Source organism: Ixodes scapularis, unplaced genomic scaffold (assembly GCF_016920785.2).
Source record: "Ixodes scapularis isolate PalLabHiFi unplaced genomic scaffold, ASM1692078v2 PGA_scaffold1__304_contigs__length_218370807, whole genome shotgun sequence".
NCBI classification, from domain to species: Eukaryota; Metazoa; Arthropoda; class Arachnida; order Ixodida; family Ixodidae; genus Ixodes; species Ixodes scapularis.
Genome location: NW_024609846.1, coordinates 139,544,849 through 139,569,553, shown reverse-complemented (window position 1 = coordinate 139,569,553; position 24,705 = coordinate 139,544,849). Strand labels below are relative to the sequence as shown.

Sequence of the window (24,705 nt, the reverse complement as noted above, 5' to 3'; positions counted from 1 at the left end):
ACCTGAAGAGCGAGGGAGGCCTTGAGCGACTGAGCGACAGCCAACTGATCCTGTGAGTGGCTGTCGGGACACACGTGAAGAGCATCATCAAGGGCCCCGCGAGGGACACGGACGAATGTCGACAAAAAAAACTTTCCTCCCGAAAAAAAAAAAAAAAAAACACGAACAGAAGCTGATTGCCGCACGACTTATGTCGGAGTCGTATCGCATGACGATGCATCTTTGAAGAGGCCTTTTTTTAGAAACGGCGGGACGTTGCCCCCCTGGGCTGCACTCCCCGAGCGTATGCTTCCGCGACGTGCCTTGATCGTCAGCTCTGGCTCCGAATCATACCTCTTTCGACAATACTACAATACCTTCTAGATACCGTCCCCAACCTTCCGCAATACTAAGTGCTTCGCTGGCCTTGGCCACCGGCGGAAATGCGGCGGACGCTGCCATCTTAGCTCTCCAGGCGAAGCCCCATCGTTTAACTGAGGTAGGCAAGCTCATTTGAACTCAACGTTAGTTCAATTTAATGGTCATTAGCGGCTTGAGAGCAGTTGGCGCTGCCATGTAACACCTCTCAATCGTAATTGAGCCAATAGTTGTTGGCTGAATGATCGCTGAAACAGCCCGTGTATTACCCTATCGTAACCATGTTGCACGGGCCGTTTCTACGATCATTCAGAGAACGACTATCAACCCAAACGCAATCGAGTGGTGTTACACTGCAGCGCAAACTGCCGTTAAGTCGCTAACGATTATTTAGCTGCACTGAGCAGGCTTACCTCAGCTATCCTGATGGGGGTTCTTCCATATAGAGCTAAAGATGGCGGTGTCCATCGCATTGCCACCGATCGCCACAGCCGGCGAAATCACTTACTTTTTCGGAAGAGTAGGGGAGGTATCTACAAAGTATCGTAGCAGAAAATATTGTCGGAAGAGGTATGATAGGTGGCTGGAGCTGTCGCTAAAACGATCACGTCGTGGAAGCCCACGTTCAGCCAATGCGGCCATTGTGATGTCGGCTCCGAAAAGACTTTCCTTGTGTCGCTCTTGCTTGAATTCGTGTGAAATTGTTTTGATTATCGTTTCTTTACTCTAAACATAATAAAAAGTGTGAATATAATTAATTTCCATCACTTTAAAATAAAAAAAGGTAATGTGATATAGGTTTTGCTTTAGTTTCCGTTTTAAATTAGATGGAAAGTTGGGGTTATTAAATAAATTTACCGTGCAACACCCGACAACTTACTTGAGATCAATGATAGTTGGGAGATGCCAACGATCGTTTGTTCAATGATCACTGAAACGACCCGTGCAACAGGAGTACAACTTCCACCGGCGCCATCAAAGTCGGCTTTATTACGTAGGCAAAGTATGGGAATAGCTATTTTTTTTGTTTTTGCTTTTTCGCTTATTGTTGAAGACGCATAATGCATATCTTATAAGACAAAAAGAACGCTAAGGAGCGAGTATCTGTTCAGTGATCGTAACGTACAGTTTTGTCTTAATATAAACTTTTAACACAGAGTCCTTTTCAAGAGTGGATTTCATAGAAAAAAAAACAACATAAAACAAAAAAAGAGAAAAAACCTGACCAGGGCAACGCAATAAAAGCATAGCCAATACCAGGCAATGCACAAGAACCTAAAAGCATGTGTAGTTATAATTAATCATATCTTAGCATAATTAGCGGTATTTAGGAGGCGGCGCAGCGGCGACCACGGCAGCATGTGTTTTACAGGATTTAAAAAAAAAATATATATATATATTCTCCTTTACAAAATGCACTTTTATTGCTATAAAAGTCTGCAATTAAAACCAGAAACAAATATTTTTTTGACTTATTAAAACTGAAGAGAACCATTCGTAGACTACGCAAGACACGCAAAAAGGTGGAACATCTCATTGTGTCGGTAATTTTATAGTAATCAATTCATTACGCATAACCTCTCAGTCTTACTCAACGTATTGACAGCTAGGACATAATACAACACCAGAATTAATCTCCAATAAATCACTGGTAGCGACATTGCTTTCAATATACGAATAAGTACCGAGAATGCGCATCATCGCTATATAAATCGAATTTCTTCCGTTATCAATTGTCATCATGGTTCTGTACTCTTTGTTGCTTTAATTTTCGCTTGCTTTTTTTTTTTTTTTGTCCTTTTTATGTCGATTTCGAGTCTTCCGTGTTTTCACTTTTAGATCCTTTAAATGTAAATTTTATGTTCGTTTGCCAGTCTTTTTATCAGGAGTTCTAAACTTGCAATAGCAGTGCATACTATACAATTTGAAATATATTTTTGTAGTCTAGTATATTTATTGTTCTAATTGAGTCCAGACGTGGGATATTTATGTGGTATATGCTCGCGTGTTGCGCCATCCTGCCATCTATAGGGGGCAGAGGCAGCGTAAGTCGCTACGGTGATTTTTTTTTCTGCCTCCTACTAAACATAAAGGTTTCAAATAAAGAGCGTCAAAGCCCAGACCGTGCCATCCTCTGCCCGACGCTCGACAACCCCCCCCCCCCCCCCCCCCCCTCCTACCCCTCTTTCCGAAGAACATTCCTGTCTATATATGCGCAACTGCGGAGAAGCGTTCCGTCTGAGTCATGCGCGCTTGGGGTCTTACTTAAAACTGTAGAATCAGTAGGAATGTTTTTTTGTTTTTTTTTTGATAGGGGAACAAAAGAGTTTATGAGTGACGTTTGCTTCAGTCTGACCTTGCCAAGTGCGGAAGTTCCTGCATTCTCTTTTCGAGTTAGTGTCCCTTTGTGTTTTGGGCGTGTTTGCTTTGTGTGCGTTTGTCGGTTTATGTTGTGGGTGAGGGTACTCTGTGAAGTGGGCGAGGAGGTCTTTTGAACTGTTTTGGAGGTCGGTGACGTGTATATAAGACGGTGGTTGTTAAATAAATTTTCAAGCTGTGTTAGAGACTTCGTTGTACTGTCCGTTTTTTTATTTTTCCTTCGTCTCAGGGTTATTATGGATACCATTCACCAGCTCGCCTATGTTTTAGAGCGCAGCTCTTAGGGGCCCGTTTCCGGCTTAAGCGGCGTCGCCGTCGGCGTCGCCGTCGGCGTCGGCGTCGGCGTCGGCGTAACCGCGCGGTGCATCATGGGAAATGTCCCATAATGCACCGCGCGAGCCCCCACCGGGGTCACGTGACCTCGTGGGGGGGCACGTGACCCCCCCGAGGTCACGTGACCCCGGTGCATCATGGGAAATGTCCCATAATGCACCGCGCGAGCCCCCTACCGGGGTCACGTGACCTCGTGGGGGGCACGTGACCCCCCGAAGTCACGTGACTCCCCTGAGGTCACGTGACCCCAGCCGATGTCACGTGACCCCCAATGACGTCATCGTCACTGATGACGTCACCGGCATTCACATCGTCATCGTCATCATCACTGATGACGTCATCATCACTGATGACGTCACCGGCATCCACATCGTCATCGTCATCATCACTGATGACGTCACCGGCATCCGCATCGTCATCGTCATCATCACTGATGACGTTACCGACATCCGCATCGTCAGCGTCATCATCACTGATGACGTCATCAGTGACGTCGCTGATGTCGTCACCGGCATCCACATCGTCATCGTCATCGTCACTGATGACGTCATCGGCATCCGCATCGTCATCGTCATCATCACTGATGACGTCACCGGCATCCGCATCGTCATCGTCATCATCACTGATGGCGTTACCGACATCCGTATCGTCATCGTCATCATCACTGATGACGTCATCAGCGACGTCACTGATGACGTCACCGACATTCGCATCGTCATCGTCATCATCACTCGTGAAGTCATCAGTGACGTCGCTAATGACGTCATCGGTACCCGCATCGTCATCGTCAATGATGACGTCATCAGTGACCTCAGTGATGACATCATCGGCATTGGGGGTCACGTGACCCCCCCCCCTGGTTAGTTTAACCCCCCCCCCCCCAGTGCCCTTCCCTCCTCCTCCTCAAGAGCTGCGCTCTAATTCGGCGTTACAGGGAGTTGTAAGCAGCTTTTTTTTACCTTTCTTCACGAATGTTTCTCAGTTTGATGATTACAAGGCAGGTACGAAACACACACCCCTATTGCGAGCCTGAAAAACGAAGTTTGGGATGTCGAACCGCTCATGTTAGAGTAACAATAATTGCTCCTTCAATACAATGGACGTCAACTGCAAACTAAGAAAGATCCCGTGGCTCCTCTGATTTCATCTTCTAAACAGATGCTTTTCTCGCTCTACTTTTTAGCAGATCTCCATAATGTGATGATTTTCGTCAAACAGTATCCCGTATCGCGCGCAAATGCAATTCGTTTTCTTTTTTTTTTTTATAAAACTGGTTACTTTTTTTTTGGCCTGCCATGTTTCATTTAAATACAAAATCGAAATCGTATCATTGTGCAAACGATATAAACTCCGCAGACGGCATACTTTACTCATTCCGTGTGCGTTCCTCATACGTTCGTTGTCTGCAACAGGCATCTCGAGACTTCTCCAGGACCGGAAGCTGGTGTCGTAAATATTTCAAAAAGAATCTCGGAAAACTTCTGTCGTGGTAAGTGTGAAATCTAGGCAAGCTTCATCTATTATTTTTAGATGTCTAATTTTTTTACGGGTGTTTAAACGTATTAAGCGATTTTTTTTGGTTGCGCACCAGGCACCTAGCTAGCTCTGTTGGGAGATTTGTGTTTGTTTCTTTTCCCCTTTGTTCCCCTTCTCGAGAGATTATTATTGCCGTCCTTGTCCCCCTCGCTTACATCTTTACATTAATTGCATCTTAATCACAACATTAAAGTCAACATCCGATTTTTGACCGATAGTTTTTTTTTTTTTTTCGGAGCAGAAGCGAGTCCCACGTATTCCTCCATTACAACGCCACTATACTTCGTTTCAGCTTCCGCCCGAGTGCAGCCAAAGCTACCTATGGCCGGAGCCAATCGCACGGCGGCAATAGGTCACGGCATCTCGCCTGCACTTTTGTATCACTCCGCTGCGCCGCTGGTCGTCCGCGTCGCCCGCGCTCGCCGAGTATTTCGTCTGCTACGAGTGTATCAACGCAACGGTATCGTCTGCTACAGGTTTAAAAAGTGCCCTTTCACGTTCTGAAATTTAGTCCCAGGGGATATCAGTACGTAGGCTGGCTGCTGGCGTCTGCGTCCGAGCTTTCCACCTGTTCGGCATTTCGGCATAGTTTCGAGATGTATTGCGAGGTTCCCTATGACCCGGCCGTTGACGCTTCCTTCTATTGTCTGGAGATACCAGTGCTCGAGGCGCAGACCTTTCCACCAGCTTCGCGGCGCCCTGATTTCGCCGCGTATCAGTGAATCGTAGTGACCCGGACGCTTTTCTTGTTTACAACGCATTCGCGGTACGACGCGGCCGGAGTCTCTTGTTGAATTTGAAAGTAGACATTCAATACGACCTCTTGCGCCCAAACGTGCTTTCGCGAAAGGGTGTTTTGAAGCGACTCGGTGAGGAAAGCAGCAAAGCACATAATTCGGCCATTACGGAAACGAAATCACACAGAAAAACCGAGCGCTATAGCCGTGTTGCCAGAGGATGTACGTGTTTTCACCAAACCAGATGCATTTCCATATATTAATAAAAACGTAAACTTCAGTTATTTAATTCCTTTAGTTTCAAATCATTCTCAGCAGTACACATTTGGAATATTGCGGAACGTTTACGCACAAAACAGTTATTTAAAAAAAAAAAAAAATCTTTTGCGGACTACTTTGTGGTGCGTAGAAATGCTCTTCTCGAAGTTGCGAGTCGTCCCTCAGCCTTTGGCTGCGCTCGGACGGAAGCTGAAACGAAGTATATGGAGGGCAAGTTTGTCTGCTTTTTGCGCAGTGGGTAGCGGTGACGTCAGAACGCCGAGCCCTGATTGGCTGATTGCGACCCCCTATCTGAGCGTCGTCTGTTCCTTTGCAACGCCGTCTGCGTCTGTCTTCCCTTTCCTGCGACTTTCAGAAGTGCAGGTCCTTACGAGCGAGCTCCACTTCGCCTTTCAGAGAGGGCAAGCGAAATACGTCGAGCGGTACGTTGTTTTTCTCTAACAACTAGCAGACGCGCATCAAGAGAGAAGTCGAAGGACTCATTGGCGAGGTGTCCTGACTCCTCACTATTTAACGTCGTCGGCGGGTTGGCGCGGTTGGCGCCGTTAACGTCGTCTGCTTTACGTCTGCTAGTCAAAGTGATGGCTGCTTTACCTTTCCTACGTCTGTCGGAGATTCACCGCATTTTCACCGGCGAGAACGCGGTCTTCGAAAAGGCGAAAGAACATAGCTTGAAGAATGCGTCCTTTCTTTTGAGGTGAAGGATTTCACTGTAGCAGCGAATGTACAGGCGTCGTTTAAGAATTGTAGCTACGCGGTAAAGTTGACGCTCTCCGATAAAGGGGACATTTTAGAGAGTCACTGTGAGTGCCCTCGCGGGCCGCAAAAGTGCAGCCACATGGTGGCTACCGCACTTTACGTGGCTCTAAATGGACTGTCCAAGACGAACCTTCCACAGCAGTGGCTGCAACACCCCAAGAGCAGCATGCCGCTGCAGGTCGCTCGCTCAGGTAAGAAGTGAACACCATGTTCATCGCTATGTTAAAACGTTTAGTTGCACGCGTTTCGTGAATGGTACCTCGCGTTTAATGAGGTGTTCAAAAATAATCATCTAAAGACAGATGACATCCGATGTAGTGACTGTAAATAAACAAATCCGTATGTGCGATCGCTACTGTGAGCACACAGCCCAGAAGTGCTCGATCGCTGCTTGTTGTCACGACTTTTTTGCTTGACTAAGAGGCTGTTGTCAGTTAGCGTATTATGGTATGTATGTGGCTTAAACCCTAGTGGCAAAAGTTTGAAAACGATGTGCTAATCTGTGGAAGAGAATCCGAGCAAGATCAATCGAGCTACCCGAATGGCGTCGAACGTATCGCGGAAGTTATGTCCTAGACTCGTTGACATCATGAAGTAATTATTGTTATAATGCAATTAAATGCAAAGGTGCAAGCGAGCTGCACAAGAATGACGAAAATAATCCATGGAGAAGGGGAACAAGAGGGACAAAGGACAAACACAAATCTTTCTCGAAGGCCGCGCTCTCGCCGCTGAAAAAGCGGTAAATCTCCGTCAGACGCGGGAAAGGTAAAGCAGCCAACGCTTTGCCTAGCACACGTAAAGCAGACGACGTTAACTGCGCCAACCACGCCAACCCGCCGATGCCGTTAAAAAGTGAGGAGTCTCGCCGCACACGGAAAGAAGGAAAAAGTATTTGGGAGAGAACTTGCGGACACTAACCACCCTCACCTCTCGGTTCTTGGCAAACAAACCTCGGCGCCTCGGGACACCTCGCCAGTGAGTCCTTTGAATTCTCTTCTTGATGCGCGTCTACTAGTTGTTAGACAAAAATAACGTACCTCTCGAGTTATTTCGTCTGCCCTCTCTGAAAGGCGAAGTCGAGCTAGCTCGTAAAGAACTGCACTTCCGAAAGTCGCAGGAAAGGTAAGACAGACGCAGACGACGCGTCGACAAGACGACGTTGCAAAGGAGCAGACGACGCTGAGAAAGAATAAAACAATTAAAACAGGGACAACACAACCACATCTTTCAACTAGCAACCGACGAGTAAACTTTCAACAGCGAGCAGCCGACTACACCCAGGAGAAGAAGGGGGGAGAAGGGAAGATAAGAAAACGCGAAGTGCAAGTCGAAGTGGTGGGCTCATCTCGGATTTTCAAAAATCAACCTCAGTTTTTGTCAGCAGGAGGGAAGGGTTTGACACGTTGTTTATTGCTGTGGTCATGGCGAATGACTATGATCTCCCTGCCAAGTCTGCTGTCATGCCCCCCCCCCCCCTTTCAGGATTTTCGTTTCATCAAAGAAGGGATGACAATGCAAACACGAACGGGCATGTATGACTATGATATAATAATATGGAGAGGCCTTAGAAACTTTGTTGTGACTCGGCGAACATCACAACGAAGTTCTTGATGTTCGCGAACATCACAACGAAGAAACAAAAATCCTGGGTCGGCATGACAGCAGATTTGGCAGGGAGATCGTAGAGTCATTCGCCATAACCACAGCAAAAAACAGCGTGTCAAACACTTCCCTCCTGCTGGCGAAAACTAAGGTTGAATCTCTAAAATCCGAGTTAAGCTCACCACTCTTACTTGCACTTGGCGTTTTCTTATCTTCCCTTCTCCCCCCTTCTCCTCCTGGGTATAGTCGGCTGCTCGCTGTTGAAAGTTTACTCGTCGGTTGCTAGTTGAAAGATGTGGTTGTGTTGTCCCTCTTTTAATTATTTTATTTTTCTTTATCCATAAGCAGACGAACTTGCCCTCCGCATAGCAACGGTTTCTTCTGTGCGCTGACGTCAGGCTGACGAGGTCAATTCCCACAAGACACGTTTCGTGCTTCCAGGGTACTTACTTCGCTTCAGCTTAAATCCAGGTGCAGCCGACTCTACGAGCTGATGGGACCAATCAGAGTCAAAAACTCACCATCATGGCGTTCAGCATCTTCCTCCCCCCCCCCCCCCCCCCCCCCCAAAGTGTTCTCTCATTGCTGAACCAATCACAGGCAAAATTCCGAGGACACCTAAGGACTCCTTATGACTTGTGAATGCACAAGCATGAATGTCGTTCTTCCGCTCCCTTAGTTCGTCTGCGGTGTACTGGCGTGGTCGGCCACGTTTTGCTACTGCCGAAGTTGCTACTGCCGAAGTTGCGAGCGCCGAAGTTGCGAGCGTCGGAGTTGCGAGCGCCGAAGTTGCGAGTGCCGGAGTTGCGAGCGTCGGAGTTGCGAGCGCCGAAGTTGCGAGCGTCGGAGTTGCGAGCGTCGGAGTTGCGAGCGCCGAAGTTGCGAGCGTCGGAGTTGCGAGCGTCGAAGTCGCGAGCGCCGAAGTCGCGAGCGCCGAAGTTGCGAGCGCCGAAGTTGCGAGCGCCGAAGTTGCGAGCGCCGAAGTTGCGAGCGCCGAAGTTGCGAGCGCCGAAGTTGCGAGCGCCGAAGTTGCGAGCGCCGAAGTTGCGAGCGCCGAAGTTGCGAGCGCCGAAGTTGCGAGCACCGAAGTTGCGAGCGCCGAAGTTGCGAGCGCCGAAGTTGAGAGCGCCGAAGTTGCGAGCGCCGAAGTTGCGAGCGCCGAAGTTGCGAGCGCCGAAGTTGCGAGCGCCGAAGTTGCGAGCGCCGAAGTTGCGAGCGCCGAAGTTGCGAGCGCCGAAGTTGCGAGCGCCGAAGTTGCGAGCGCCGAAGTTGCGAGCGCCGAAGTTGCGAGCGCCGAAGTTGCGAGCGCCGAAGTTGCGAGCGCCGAAGTTGCGAGCGCCGAAGTTGCGAGCGCCGAAGTTGCGAGCGCCGAAGTTGCGAGCGCCGAAGTTGCGAGCGCCGAAGTGGCGAGCGCCGAAGTTGCGAGCGCCGAAGTTGCGAGCGCCGAAGTTGCGAGCGCCGAAGTTGCGAGCGCCGAAGTTGCGAGCGCCGAAGTTGCGAGCGCCGAAGTTGCGAGCGCCGAAGTTGCGAGCGCCGAAGTTGCGAGCGCCGAAGTTGCGAGCGCCGAAGTTGCGAGCGCCGAAGTTGCGAGCGCCGAAGTTGCGAGCGCCGAAGTTGCGAGCGCCGAAGTTGCGAGCGCCGAAGTTGCGAGCGCCGAAGTTGCGAGCGCCGAAGTTGCGAGCGCCAAAGTTGCGAGCGCCGAAGTTGCGAGCGCCGAAGTTGCGAGCGCCGAAGTTGCGAGCGCCGAAGTTGCGAGCGCCGAAGTTGCGAGCGCCGAAGTTGCGAGCGCCCGAAGTTGCGAGCGGCCGAAGTTGCGAGCGCCGAAGTTGCGAGCGCCGAAGTTGCGAGCGCCGAAGTTGCGAGCGCCGAAGTTGCGAGCGCCGAAGTTGCGAGCGCCGAAGTTGCGAGCGCGGAAGTTGCGAGCGCCGAAGTTGCGAGCGCCGAAGTTGCGAGCGCCGAAGTTGCGAGCGCCGAAGTTGCGAGCGCCAAAGTTGCGAGCGCCAAAGTTGCGAGCGCCGAAGTTGCGAGCGCCGAAGTTGCGAGCGCCAAAGTTGCGAGCGCCAAAGTTGCGAGCGCCGAAGTTGCGAGCGCCAAAGGTTGCGAGCGCCGAAGTTGCGAGCGCCGAAGTTGCGAGCGCCGAAGTTGCGAGCGCCGAAGTTGCGAGCGCCGAAGTTGCGAGCGCCGAAGTTGCGAGCGCCGAAGTTGCGAGCGCCGAAGTTGCGAGCGCCGAAGTTGCGAGCGCCGAAGTTGCGAGCGCCGAAGTTGCGAGCGCCGAAGTTGCGAGCGCCGAAGTTGCGAGCGCCGAAGTTGCGAGCGCCGAAGTTGCGAGCGCCGAAGTTGCGAGCGCCGAAGTTGCGAGCGCCGAAGTTGCGAGCGCCGAAGTTGCGAGCGCCGAAGTTGCGAGCGCCGAAGTTGCGAGCGCCGAAGTTGCGAGCGCCGAAGTTGCGAGCGCCGAAGTTGCGAGCGCCGAAGTTGCGAGCGCCGAAGTTGCGAGCGCCGAAGTTGCGAGCGCCGAAGTTGCGAGCGCCGAAGTTGCGAGCGGCCGAAGTTGCGAGCGCCGAAGTTGCGAGCGCCGAAGTTGCGAGCGCCGAAGTTGCGAGCGCCGAAGTTGCGAGCGCCGAAGTTGCGAGCGCCGAAGTTGCGAGCGCCGAAGTTGCGAGCGCCGAAGTTGCGAGCGCCGAAGTTGCGAGCGCCGAAGTTGCGAGCGCCGAAGTTGCGAGCGCCGAAGTTGCGAGCGCCGAAGTTGCGAGCGCCGAAGTTGCGAGCGCCGAAGTTGCGAGCGCCGAAGTTGCGAGCGCCGAAGTTGCGAGCGCCGAAGTTGCGAGCGCCGAAGTTGCGAGCGCCGAAGTTGCGAGCGCCGAAGTTGCGAGCGCCGAAGTTGCGAGCGCCGAAGTTGCGAGCGCCGAAGTTGCGAGCGCCGAAGTTGCGAGCGCCGAAGTTGCGAGCGCCGAAGTTGCGAGCGCCGAAGTTGCGAGCGCCGAAGTTGCGAGCGCCGAGTTGCGAGCGCCGAAGTTGCGAGCGCCGAAGTTGCGAGCGCCGAAGTTGCGAGCGCCGCCGAAGTTGCGAGCGCCGAAGTTGCGAGCGCCGAAGTTGCGAGCGCCGAAGTTGCGAGCGCCGAAGTTGCGAGCGCCGAAGTTGCGAGCGCCGAAGTTGCGAGCGCCGAAGTTGCGAGCGCCGAAGTTGCGAGCGCCGAAGTTGCGAGCGCCGAAGTTGCGAGCGCCGAAGTTGCGAGCGCCGAAGTTGCGAGCGCCGAAGTTGCGAGCGCCCGAAGTTGCGAGCGCCGAAGTTGCGAGCGCCGAAGTTGCGAGCGCCGAAGTTGCGAGCGCCGAAGTTGCGAGCGCCGAAGTTGCGAGCGCCGAAGTTGCGAGCGCCGAAGTTGCGAGCGCCGAAGTTGCGAGCGCCGAAGTTGCGAGCGCCGAAGTTGCGAGCGCCGAAGTTGCGAGCGCCGAAGTTGCGAGCGCCGAAGTTGCGAGCGCCGAAGTTGCGAGCGCCGAAGTTGCGAGCGCCGAAGTTGCGAGCGCCGAAGTTGCGAGCGCCGAAGTTGCGAGCGCCGAAGTTGCGAGCGCCGAAGTTGCGAGCGCCGAAGTTGCGAGCGCCGAAGTTGCGAGCGCCGAAGTTGCGAGCGCCGAAGTTGCGAGCGCCGAAGTTGCGAGCGCCGAAGTTGCGAGCGCCGAAGTTGCGAGCGCCGAAGTTGCGAGCGCCGAAGTTGCGAGCGCCGAAGTTGCGAGCGCCGAAGTTGCGAGCGCCGAAGTTGCGAGCGCCGAAGTTGCGAGCGCCGAAGTTGCGAGCGCCGAAGTTGCGAGCGCCGAAGTTGCGAGCGCCGAAGTTGCGAGCGCCGAAGTTGCGAGCGCCGAAGTTGCGAGCGCCGAAGTTGCGAGCGCCGAAGTTGCGAGCGCCGAAGTTGCGAGCGCCGAAGTTGCGAGCGCCGAAGTTGCGAGCGCCGAAGTTGCGAGCGCCGAAGTTGCGAGCGCCGAAGTTGCGAGCGCCGAAGTTGCGAGCGCCGAAGTTGCGAGCGCCGAAGTTGCGAGCGCCGAAGTTGCGAGCGCCGAAGTTGCGAGCGCCGAAGTTGCGAGCGCCGAAGTTGCGAGCGCCGAAGTTGCGAGCGCCGAAGTTGCGAGCGCCGAAGTTGCGAGCGCCGAAGTTGCGAGCGCCGAAGTTGCGAGCGCCGAAGTTGCGAGCGCCGAAGTTGCGAGCGCCGAAGTTGCGAGCGCCGAAGTTGCGAGCGCCGAAGTTGCGAGCGCCGAAGTTGCGAGCGCCGAAGTTGCGAGCGCCGAAGTTGCGAGCGCCGAAGTTGCGAGCGCCGAAGTTGCGAGCGCCGAAGTTGCGAGCGCCGAAGTTGCGAGCGCCGAAGTTGCGAGCGCCGAAGTTGCGAGCGCCGAAGTTGCGAGCGCCGAAGTTGCGAGCGCCGAAGTTGCGAGCGCCGAAGTTGCGAGCGCCGAAGTTGCGAGCGCCGAAGTTGCGAGCGCCGAAGTTGCGAGCGCCGAAGTTGCGAGCGCCGAAGTTGCGAGCGCCGAAGTTGCGAGCGCCGAAGTTGCGAGCGCCGAAGTTGCGAGCGCCGAAGTTGCGAGCGCCGAAGTTGCGAGCGCCGAAGTTGCGAGCGCCGAAGTTGCGAGCGCCGAAGTTGCGAGCGCCGAAGTTGCGAGCGCCGAAGTTGCGAGCGCCGAAGTTGCGAGCGCCGAAGTTGCGAGCGCCGAAGTTGCGAGCGCCGAAGTTGCGAGCGCCGAAGTTGCGAGCGCCGAAGTTGCGAGCGCCGAAGTTGCGAGCGCCGAAGTTGCGAGCGCCGAAGTTGCGAGCGCCGAAGTTGCGAGCGCCGAAGTTGCGAGCGCCGAAGTTGCGAGCGCCGAAGTTGCGAGCGCCGAAGTTGCGAGCGCCGAAGTTGCGAGCGCCGAAGTTGCGAGCGCCGAAGTTGCGAGCGCCGAAGTTGCGAGCGCCGAAGTTGCGAGCGCCGAAGTTGCGAGCGCCGAAGTTGCGAGCGCCGAAGTTGCGAGCGCCGAAGTTGCGAGCGCCGAAGTTGCGAGCGCCGAAGTTGCGAGCGCCGAAGTTGCGAGCGCCGAAGTTGCGAGCGCCGAAGTTGCGAGCGCCGAAGTTGCGAGCGCCGAAGTTGCGAGCGCCGAAGTTGCGAGCGCCGAAGTTGCGAGCGCCGAAGTTGCGAGCGCCGAAGTTGCGAGCGCCGAAGTTGCGAGCGCCGAAGTTGCGAGCGCCGAAGTTGCGAGCGCCGAAGTTGCGAGCGCCGAAGTTGCGAGCGCCGAAGTTGCGAGCGCCGAAGTTGCGAGCGCCGAAGTTGCGAGCGCCGAAGTTGCGAGCGCCGAAGTTGCGAGCGCCGAAGTTGCGAGCGCCGAAGTTGCGAGCGCCGAAGTTGCGAGCGCCGAAGTTGCGAGCGCCGAAGTTGCGAGCGCCGAAGTTGCGAGCGCCGAAGTTGCGAGCGCCGAAGTTGCGAGCGCCGAAGTTGCGAGCGCCGAAGTTGCGAGCGCCGAAGTTGCGAGCGCCGAAGTTGCGAGCGCCGAAGTTGCGAGCGCCGAAGTTGCGAGCGCCGAAGTTGCGAGCGCCGAAGTTGCGAGCGCCGAAGTTGCGAGCGCCGAAGTTGCGAGCGCCGAAGTTGCGAGCGCCGAAGTTGCGAGCGCCGAAGTTGCGAGCGCCGAAGTTGCGAGCGCCGAAGTTGCGAGCGCCGAAGTTGCGAGCGCCGAAGTTGCGAGCGCCGAAGTTGCGAGCGCCGAAGTTGCGAGCGCCGAAGTTGCGAGCGCCGAAGTTGCGAGCGCCGAAGTTGCGAGCGCCGAAGTTGCGAGCGCCGAAGTTGCGAGCGCCGAAGTTGCGAGCGCCGAAGTTGCGAGCGCCGAAGTTGCGAGCGCCGAAGTTGCGAGCGCCGAAGTTGCGAGCGCCGAAGTTGCGAGCGCCGAAGTTGCGAGCGCCGAAGTTGCGAGCGCCGAAGTTGCGAGCGCCGAAGTTGCGAGCGCCGAAGTTGCGAGCGCCGAAGTTGCGAGCGCCTCAGGCCAACACCACTTAGATAAGCAGGCGTCCGCACCGTGATCGCACCGTCATCACAGTCAGATCGATCGAGGCTTGAGATTGGGCACGAGTTTTGCGTAAGTGTTCGGCCGGCGCTCGTGTTCAATCAGCGCTTCGAAGGTCGAACTCGGGCCCAGTAGTCGAGTTAGCGCCATCCGACTGTGGTGACGTTTCATGAAGGGAGAGGAGGCGATGCGGAGGCTGTCATTATTCTAGATGGTGTTGCTCAGGCGCAGCCATGTTCCTCGGCGCCGAGAGACGCGCAAGCGGGCGCAGCCCCCCCCCCCCCCCCCCCCTCCGGCAACGTCTGCCACGAGAGCGGCGGCCGAGGGCGCGCTCTTGAAGTGGCCGCCCATGGCTATCTAGGAGTTGTTTCGCTCAGCTAATGGGAGAATGGGCATATTTTTCGCGTTCTTTCGCGGTTACGGACGCCGCCGGATCCGCTCCATGAAATTGTTAATGCTTTCGCCTTAAAAAGGCCAGTAGCTTTTGACTCTGTTTGATTGTTACCATTATCTTGTAACCTCGGCTGCGCCTAGATGTATGCTGAAACGAAGGATAGAACAAGCACAACAAGTATTTTTGTTGTTCTACGTCTTTTAATTTAAAGAACACCTGCCCTGGTTCGATGAGCCGCTTGTGCCAAGTCTGGCGCTGCACCTTTTTCCCTGCTCGCTTATCCTGCCCATTCATTATGTTAGAATTTGTTCCTTATAATAGTGTCAGAAATATGTCATCCCGTGGTCCAGGAGCAAGCGGACGCTACCTTGCGTTGCAAAAGCAGGGATCACGACTGAATTCGCTGTCCTCATTACTGGCTTTTGGCGAAGGGGGCACCCATAGGTCTTTGTGCAATCACACAAACGCGGGACTGTATGGGAATAGCCAAATATGCCCCTAAGAACTTACACACCGTGGCCCATCTGAGTCAGTCAAATCGACTGATAAAGCATATTCTGTGTTAAAATGGCAACCTCTTCTTCGGGCTCTCAAAGTAGTGCTGTGTGCACTTTTCGTTCATATCAATACTTCAATTCTCGTCTCCACTCACCGTGACTCAGTAACACAAGTAGACCAATTCCTATTGCAGCCAGGAAGCCAGTGCAGATAACCACAGCAATTAAGGATTGGAGGAAACTGGAACAAAATAATAACATTAATTGTAAAGCTCCGTTATGCTGACAGAAACCAGTGAGAAAGAATGCGCTGAGTGCAAAAACACCTCGCAAAAATCGACGCTAACTGACTGGAGGTCACATGACGCGGTGAAGTTACCTGGCATCAGTTTTCCCGCAAAATGAGGGGAGGGGGGGGGAGGGGAGGCGACGCCATGTGACATTACTTACCACTAAAGTTAGCGGGTAAATTTGCACCACGTGACTTGATGTTACAAGGCGTGATCACCTTATTTTTCTTTTCTACCTCTAAAGATTGCAAGAACATTTTCACGTCACATACATTTTCCCGTTAAAATTGATTAGGAAATTGACGTGAAGGCCCCTTTTTAAACTCCTCTATAAAGTTTTTATTTTTCTTCTGATTGTTCCTGATCACAATTTGTTTTTATAAAATTGGTTCGATAAAACACATTCCGTTTTAAAATGATTTTACTGTCAAATTCCTTCGATAATTGCTTAGTTTCCCTAGTACAAAGAGAAAATCAGGTTACGTTGGGCATATCATTGTAAGGTTATTCGAAAAATGGCGCTCTGAGGTTTCATCAGAAATCATGGCAAGTCATTGAATGCCAGTTTTAATAATTGAAAAAATATTTGAAATAAATCGGTCTACTTGAATAAAAGCACAAGCCATTGTTTTCGAATAATGTTAAGGCAGGCCACGATTTTAACAGAACCCTTCATTCTTCAGAAATTGGTCTGTTCGTTAATCGGTCTGTGCATTTTCACGGAAAATTTAACGGGAAATTTTGCTGTGCGTAACCTGAGTGACCGTTCAATTTCCCGGTAACTTGAAGAGGGGGTGATTGACGTCTTGTAACCTTCGGGCCAAATCTGTTTCGACGCTAAATCTTGCAGGGAAATTGAAGCCACGTGACCTATATACCAGTTCAGTTTGACAGTTAAATTCAACGAAGAAATTGACTTCATGTGACCCGCACCAGTATAGTTCTACCGTAAAGTTTTGCGCGGAAATTGATGTCGTGTGATCTACACAGGAGTAGAGTTACGCCGTTAAGTTAAGATGAGAAATTGCCATCACGTTCCCTGCACTTCAGTTTCCCCGATAAATTTAGCGGGTTACTTAACTGCTGCCACGTCACCTATACAGCAGTTCACTTTCCTAACTAAATTTAGCGGAGAATTCAACGTCACGCACCCTATGCGCCAGGTTCATTTCCTCGCTATATTTGGTTGGAAAATTAAAAGGACGTGACCAATGTGTCTATTCAGATTTTCCAGCTAAATGTGTCGGGGAAATTGATAAAAGAAGCAGGTGGATCTCCACTTGCCAAAACGACCGTTGCATGTCTTCTAGACCTATTTAAAATATCGCTCTACTAATATTCAATTTATTTATATTTTGGCAGGTAGTTATATAAGGAATCTTCGTCACTTTATTTCCAAAAATTTTAACCTAATACGAAGAATAAAAACATATATTAACGTGACAAAGTGAAAGTTATTGGCTGGTATAACTTTTTTATAAATTAACTTTTGATAAACACGTTTGCATATAATTTCCTATGAACACTGCAGGATCAATAAAACAAAATGTGTAGTGTTACCCCACTTCATTTGTCACAGACAGCATCGCTAAATAAACTAGGTTTTTCAAACATAAAACCGACTTAATAAAAAAACTATTTTTATGCACCCTTTAGCCCTGGAATAAAATACTTGAGGATGAAATTTTGCAAACTGGAACTAGAAATACTTTTCAATATTTGGTCAGTTCTTAACATTCTATATGTAATGCGTTTGCTTTTAATTCGAACAGGTTTGATTAGAAAAAATGAAAGGATGCAACCTAAACGAGAGCCGTCTTCACCATGTAATTATCAGGATCGGGGGACTTTAGATGAGAGAATAGTCATCATGAAACGTTGGCGAATTAAGTAAAATGTGTTAAATTAACGTCTTAATTATTGGTTTCAGAGTGATGTTGGAATACCAGTATTTGCAAAAGTATTAGAGCCTAGACCAATTAAAATAATGATGATTTATTAAATATTGGTAATTAATTCTCGCGTTTTTTTCCACAGTAAAAAATTGCGCGGGAAAAAAGGAAGAAAGAAAGCGGTGCAAGCTTTGCAAAGGGGTCCCCCGTTTGAGCCATAACGGTCACCTATCTGGACAAACAGGTCACTCCTTTGGCAAACGGGTCGCTCGTCTGGGCAAACGGGTCGCTCGTCTGGGCAAATGGGCGACTCGTTTGGGCAAAGTTGTCGCACGTTTGCTCAAACCGGTGACCATGTTGCAAACTGCACAGGTTTAATCAAACAACTCTCCGGAGCCCGTTTGATATTGAACGTACAGATCGGCGGCGGGGGCACGCCTAGCGTTTCAGCCGTGGCAGCCTATGTTTCCGGAAGGCCGGGAGCGCCGGTTCATCAATTTCAGATCGTCCGCGTGATGCAAATAATTATATTCATATTTTAAATCGCTGACGTTCGCTTATACTGCAACTAAAATTAACACCTTTTTTTGTTTTTTGATTTTTGACAGAACTTTAAAACTTTGTCCATCTTTGTTGCCTCAATTTACTTATTCAGCTCGAATCTCTCGCAGAAGACGCGACCGCGTGAAAGAATGTACGTCTAGACTCCGTTTCCCTTTAATTCAAGATGCAGCGAAGGTAGCGCGCGTACACGCGTCTGCAAGAACATCGAGCATTGCGAGGGCACGCCCGCCGTTGCAGCAGTCAAACTATACTTCATTTAAAGGGGCGGTGCAACAATTTACGGACTTTGGCTAATTAATTGCGGGAATCGATCCCGGCCACATATAAAACGAAGGACCGAAAACTATTCTTTCCTGCTTGCCCTAGTTTTCATTAAAAAAAATAAAAGAAATTGGTATCTCTGGCACCCCTCAACTCAACAGTGAAGCGGCACCAGCTTCGCCTGTGACGTCATTCGGAGTGGCGTTGGTTTCCGGTTGGGTGCTTCTGGCTTCCATTTCCCCAGCGCTCGCCGGCTCGCCGCTCTCCCGCTCTCCCGCCGATTTCCGACCAATATGGCGGCATGGGCGGACGGCCTGAGCGACGTCGAGCGCAAGATGCTTGCGACGCAGCGGGCAGTCGAAGTCGAAGTCGAGGTCGAGACACCAGGAACAATAACGATACCACGATACTACGGACCACGACCAACGCACTCCGTCGAGCAAGGGAAAGACGAAACGTCCGGGTTACTCGTGTAGCCGCCGTAGGCGCCTCGGGCGTCGACGGATGACGGCGACGGCAGGGTTTGCTGACTTGCGGTAGATGGCGCCACAAATAATTCACACCCTTTTAGCGGCAATATTAGGCTTTTGAATCGTTTCTGCATGCCTAAACAACAAGATTTTTTAAACTTAACCTTAAATCAAGCTTACAATTGCCTAACACTATCACTTACAAAAACCACTCCGAATGACGTCACACCACAGATTCCATTTGCGGCCACCATGTGGCCGCAGGTTGGGAAAAAAAGCGTTTTTTATTTTACGATTACGCAGCGAAATAGAGGTATTTTGGGGTATGGTGGCACTTTTTCTCTTACTTATGCCGAAGTAAACAATATAAAAAATACAAGCTGCACATTCGTTCAGTGTTAAAATCATTGCACCGCCCCTTTAAGCTTCGGTCCGAGCGTGGCCGATGTTATGTGCCGAAGGGCCAATCAAACAGAGAAAGAGGCACAACGTCATGGCGAGCTCTCTGCAGTTGATAGGACCAGCCGGCATTCACCGTCTCTCTGTGCGTGCTCCTGCGCCGGTTAGTCTTACCGAGCGCAGAGAGCACGCCATGACGCTGCGCTTTTTGCGGTGTTAGATTGGCCCTTCGGCTCATAACATCGGCCGCGCTCGGACCGAAGCTGAAACGAAGTATACAAGCTCGCGCTGAGTACTTTCTTCGCTCGGGCGCAAGCCGAGCTTCTGGCCGCCCCGCCGCCATTTCCGAGGTTCGAGCGTGCTAAAATGCGTGCGTGCGCGCGCGCGCGCTCGTTTGTTTTTTGAGGCTACAAAAACACATCTCACTGGAATGCCTGGGGAGAGGGAGAGGGGCTGTCCCGGTGGTCCCGGCGCCTTGACCTCGCCCCCTCCCTCCTCTCTTGTCACCCCTGTCACGTGACCCGCAGCAACGCGCGAGCTACACGCTGATAAGCATCGAGATCTGGAAGGGTGCGCCTGGCAGCCGCTTTTTTCTTTGTCTGCTTGTTGTCAGTTCCAGCTCGAACTTCGCTCGTCCACCTGCTTCGATCTGTCGTCTAACCCTGCGGTCTTATGCGATCGTTCGGCTGGGCCAGGGGGCGCGCTGGAGCGATACCAGTGGCGCCGCGCCGTGGCGCAAATTCGCCCTCGGTAGCAGTACAAGTCCGGTTGCAATGGCGGCGAACGTGCTAAAATTCTACTGCGGCTTTCTTCCCGTAGAGAACCTTGAGTAGTTTTTTAGGGAGGCGAACCTCAGAAAGGGAAGATTACTTGTGCGCCATGTGTTCGCGGTGGAGGAAGTGATCGGCGAGGACGAACATTTTTTGAACGCCAAGTGCGTCTCTCAGGTGCAAGACAATGTAGTCTACGACGTTCGCCTCAAGGTAACTAGTTTTGCTCGCTCCTGGCCAATGTAGTCTGAGTTAACTTAGACTGAGGTTACTAAATTCTCTTTTCGCGTACAGCTCTGCAGCCGCTCACGCAGCGTGAACTCCGGCAGGTGCTCGTGCAAAGCCGGTGTTACCGGCTGTTGTAAACACGCCGCGGCTGTTTGCGCATTTCTGAACGAGGCCACAGACGAGACGTGTACGGGCAGACCGCAGCAGTTGGGCAAGCCATCAAAAAAACCCAAGCGGGACGTGAAGAAGACCATCTCTGATCGATTCCCAGGTATTCTGAACAGGTTGAATCACAGAAGCGAAAACGTGCACCGAGCGCCGCGACACACATGAACAATTCGCGCACGTGAAGAGATACCCTTCAATCTTGATTCTACATGCGACAACCGCCTCGTGCCTTCATTAGTAAAACGAGGAAGCGCCGATATACTTATATTTGCGGCAGCAATGTCACATTTTTGTGAAAGTGGCACAAGGATCGTAATTTCAACTATGAAGCAGGTAACTACATATAGGTTCTTGCATAAAATCCCATTTTTTGCTGTCCAGGGGGTTGGAGAGACTTATAGAACTCATGTCACAAGGATATGGGTTACTTCTTTCCCTTTAAAAAAGAAAAAAAGATGTTTTATATGTTAATTTTATTTAAGAACTACCAATTATTCACTTACATGATTCAGAAATGTTCTAGTGTCCTGTTTTTATTGTCTAGGATTAGTTGAAAAATTATAACACTTCATGTATATTAACTACACGCTTTGAATATAAAAGAAATACAATATGTAACAGCTACCAGTGACAATTTCTTTCCAGCTACCACGGCACCTCAATGAAATTTCCTCTTTCAGCCGGGCCCCTCCTGTGTCACAAGAACACAACCCCGGAGTCACCTGCCACCGTCATGGCGTGCTATCCACAAGTAAATTGTCCCCTCAGCAGCATCTTAAGAGCCATGGAAACAACAGAGGTTGAGCGGGAGGCCAAGTCAGTGCTGGACAACGTCTTGTCGAGAGTTTCCGACTTGATAGAAAAGGAGGATCTTGCCAGCCTTCTTAAAGGCATGGGTGTCGGCAGGACACTCTTTCATTTTAGTCACATTGTGATTGACACTAAAACACAGAGAACATACCAAGTTATTAAGGACTTCATGAAGCACCTCACGTGCGAGGCAAAGAATGTTTACAACACCGAAGTGGTCCTGGCTGATGATGTAGTTAACATCGCAATGACCACCCGTGGCCAGTCAAAAAATGTTAGGCAAGTTGAAGTGCATGTTTATTTCATACCTTTTGAAGAAAAGAGACTTTTTAATATAAAATCTGTATCCTCACTAATATACTTTCAAATTTAATGAAAACCATTTATTCCTTGTTCTAGAAAAACAACACCTTGAAATTGACGATATACCCTCATGCTTGAAAGATGTCGAGCACAGTAGTTATCTCATGTGTTATTACACTTGCCTTAACTGTACAAAACCTGATTTGACACCTCGACTGCTGCCCAGCATGCATGGAGGAGAGGCATAGTATTTGAATACTTATACCCAGTTTCACTTAAAGAAAAAAGTGCATTTTGCGCATAGTTCATACGCAGCATGAAGTAGTTTATACAAGATATGGTCGTAAGAGGAGAAAAACATTGTGCTTCTAAGTTTTAAAAACATATTTTAAGAAAACAAATAACATACCTTATATGCACATAAAAGTATCTCAATCCACCACATACTAGGGAAAATTAGTAGTGCTCCACGGGGATGAGGACTTTCTTACAACGGTTCTTGAGGTGAAAATGAGCGTAGCTGCTTACAATTTCCTCATCCCTTCATATGCAAACTGTGGCATGTTAGCACTTATACTAACTTCCTGTGAAGAACACTTATTTAGGTATAGTCACTTTGTGTCAAACCAATTTCTTTCCTCGTTTTCATTACAGATGGCACGAAGAACGGAAGTTCAGGACCACAAGCTCTAACGCCCACTCAGTTCGCACAAGGATCAAGCCATTCGAGGACTTGGCAAGGCAGATGGCTAACAAGAAACCTTTTTCAACTGCCGCAACTCGATATGGTACTAAAGCTCGGTGTCTTATTGACAAAGGTGTCTCTAAGTTACATAATATCTAAAGCTTGAAGTTGCTGCCGAATACATGCATGTCATGACGAACACCAGCTGCCACAAACGTTTTTTTTTTACGCTCCTGTTCTTTTTTTGCTCATCAAGTTTTCTTTTTGAGTGCTTTTGCATTTTTTTTAACTGCATGCAGGTCTCCGAAATAAACGCCGGGCTCGGAAGGTACTGGAGAACAAACTGCAAACTCCGATCCTTGAGGTACGTGTAGCAAAAAATATAAACTTATGTTATCTCTCGGGCACCTCTCATAACGACACAACACATCAAGATCCAGCGGACCGGCTCTGCCATACCAAGTGCACCAAACGGTGCATGACAGACACATTGTGTTGAATAGGCCGATGTACAGCCAAATGACAAATTTTAAAGCTGACTATTACTCAAGTGTGTTCCATCCAAGATGTCAGTACGCCAAAATGCCTGCAGGTCGTTTTGTGCCAAATCGTCGCAGGATAATGACCTGCAAAAGCAGATCAGTTGTAATTTGTGTGGCCAGATTAAAGATTAAGTCAGATTAAAAATATCTGCAATAAAAACATGAGAGACCTGGTGCCTAGAATCAATAGATCTGAACACACACAGCAGCATTGATTTAGGAGCTGCTTACCCCTAATGTACATTTTCACATAATGGGAAAAAAAAAAAAACTTGTTCAGGCCACTGGAATCCTGTTTTAGTTGGTGTGAAATGATCCTTTTTTAACATTATGTCATGCAATTGTCCTATAAAATAATAAGAAGGGCCTCCTATTTCTAGAGGGTTTGTGTGATTGCTGTTATTGAATAATTGAAACAAAAGAGTATAACACTACAGTTGAATACAAACTACAGTAAAACCTCGTTATAACAAAGTTGAAGGAGCGGTCGTAATTATTTCGTTTCACTTTTACAGCGCACTTGCATTGATTAGTCATCTATCGCTTCTACTTGATTCGAGTGCAAGGTAGTCAAAACCAAATTGATCTATTTTTCAGACTGGACTCGTTGCACTGCCAGAGCAACCATGGCTCGCTTGTAGCCCCGACGGACTGATGAGGTACCGGGGCCACACATTGGTCGTCGAGATCAAGTGTCCAGCAAGGTGCGAGTTTGCACCCATTGTTGACAAGGTTACCAAGAAGATCTGTGTCGACTTCCTGGATCGTGAAGCTGGCAAGCTGGTTGTGAAAAAGTCGCACAGCTACTACACGCAATTGCAGCTTCAACTTTACATTTTGAACTTGAGTCGAGCAGGTTTTTTTTGTTTGGAGCCCCAAGCAGACCAAGAAGATTTTCGTGAACACAGACATGAGCCTTCTTGCAAAGATTGTTCCAAAGCTAGAATTTTTTTATTTTTCTTTCTTGCTCCAGGAACTTTGCGAGACCACTTAAATTTGACCTTTTTACCCACTTCAGCTACAATCTATGTCTCCGGGAACCTGCTGTTTTTCAACACTCACTCGTAGAACTCTGCTTGTATTGTTGCCAGGGGGAACATTCTTTGTACAAACGAATAATGCCAGCATGTAGCCTACGAACAAACTGACCAAATGGTGGCTCGGTGCCAGCATAGCCCAGGTGATCCTGCTGGGAGAGTTGGAAGCATAATATTATGGGGCCCTCTAGAAGTACTGTGATACCAATAAACTGAATACATGTTGAAAGCAATAACAGTCCACTTTATATCATGTTTTTAAGACGAAGTTTTGAAACACTGCCCTGATTTAGCCCAAGACAGTCAACATTCGTTGAAGTCCTAATGATTGGGCTCTGCATATTCACTAGCCCGCCGCACACCTTCATCACCTTCTCCATGTGCGGGATCAAAGAAAGTGGTACACGATTCGTTAAAACGTTGTGAAGCTTGAGCCTTTGGATAGCTCTTTCAACATGGACTCTCACTTGTGCAATAGTTAAAGTGTCTTCCACGTCTTGCTTAGACAGTTGCCCTCCTCCCACATTGAATGGCGGCATCACGAGGATAGCTCCCTCTTCCGCCACGGTTGTTTTTATGGCAGGAAAGCCTTTGTCGCACATGACGACATCGCCTGGCTCCACGAGGGTCAAAAATCCAGAATCACGAGTGATAAAAGAATCTGAATGTCTTCCACCGTAGACCCCTGAAAGAAACGATACCATTCCGTTCGGAAGGATCGCCACAAGCCACTTCAAAGTGTAGCACCCTTTATAATGTGAGTAAAGATAGTGCTGTGCCTCTGCATCTGTAAGCGTTTCAGTACGGACCTCAGTACAATCAATAATGAATGTACACTTCGGGTACTGCTCCCTAAAGCACACTGGGAGTGTGTCCTTGATTGTTTGTCGAGGAGGCACAAACACCCAGTTGGCCAGCTTCACACTCAGGCAATCTAGTGTTACCCTAAAGACTCTCGATGCAGTCGACTTCCTGATGCCAAAGATGGCACCCAGTGCTGTTAAGCTGATTTCCAACTTCAATTTCATCAAAAAAAGGACCAATCTGTCCTCTTTGGTCACATCTGACGAACGGTACCGTTGCTCAGGGAGCATGTTGAGCAGGACGGTGAACACTGTTGCAGTCACGCAGCAAAGATCCTGAAATAGGTGCTCCGACGTCTTCATAGACTCGTACCCCAGAAAACCACATCTCCTTGCCCAAGGCTTTTCAGGATGGGTGACCTAGAATCGAATTAGTACAGTTGCACATATTTAAGACATCACTATTTTAAACCCAAGAAGCAGTATACTAATTGTCTACTATACCCATTTTCAAGTCAAGACTAAGGCTAGTTCTATGCATGATTCATTGCTGAGCAAAGTAGTACATACAACATTTGGATGTCAGATAAAACACAATG

The 24,705-nt window shown here is 50.2% G+C and overlaps 1 protein-coding gene across 1 annotated transcript; it reads right to left on the bottom strand.

Moving 5' to 3' along the window:
• Positions 1 to 23,548: 23,548 nt before the first annotated feature.
• Positions 23,549 to 24,397, bottom strand: LOC115317770. Its single transcript, XM_040217483.1, has one exon. The coding sequence runs from the start codon at positions 24,395 to 24,397 to the stop codon at positions 23,549 to 23,551; it is 849 nt and encodes a 282-aa protein (XP_040073417.1).
• Between the last annotated feature and the right edge of the window lie 308 nt (positions 24,398 to 24,705).

Coding starts and splice junctions, on each gene's coding strand:
- LOC115317770 (XM_040217483.1), bottom strand. CDS start 24,397: ATGCTCCCTGAGCAACGGTACCGTTCGTCAGATGTGACCAAAGAGGAC.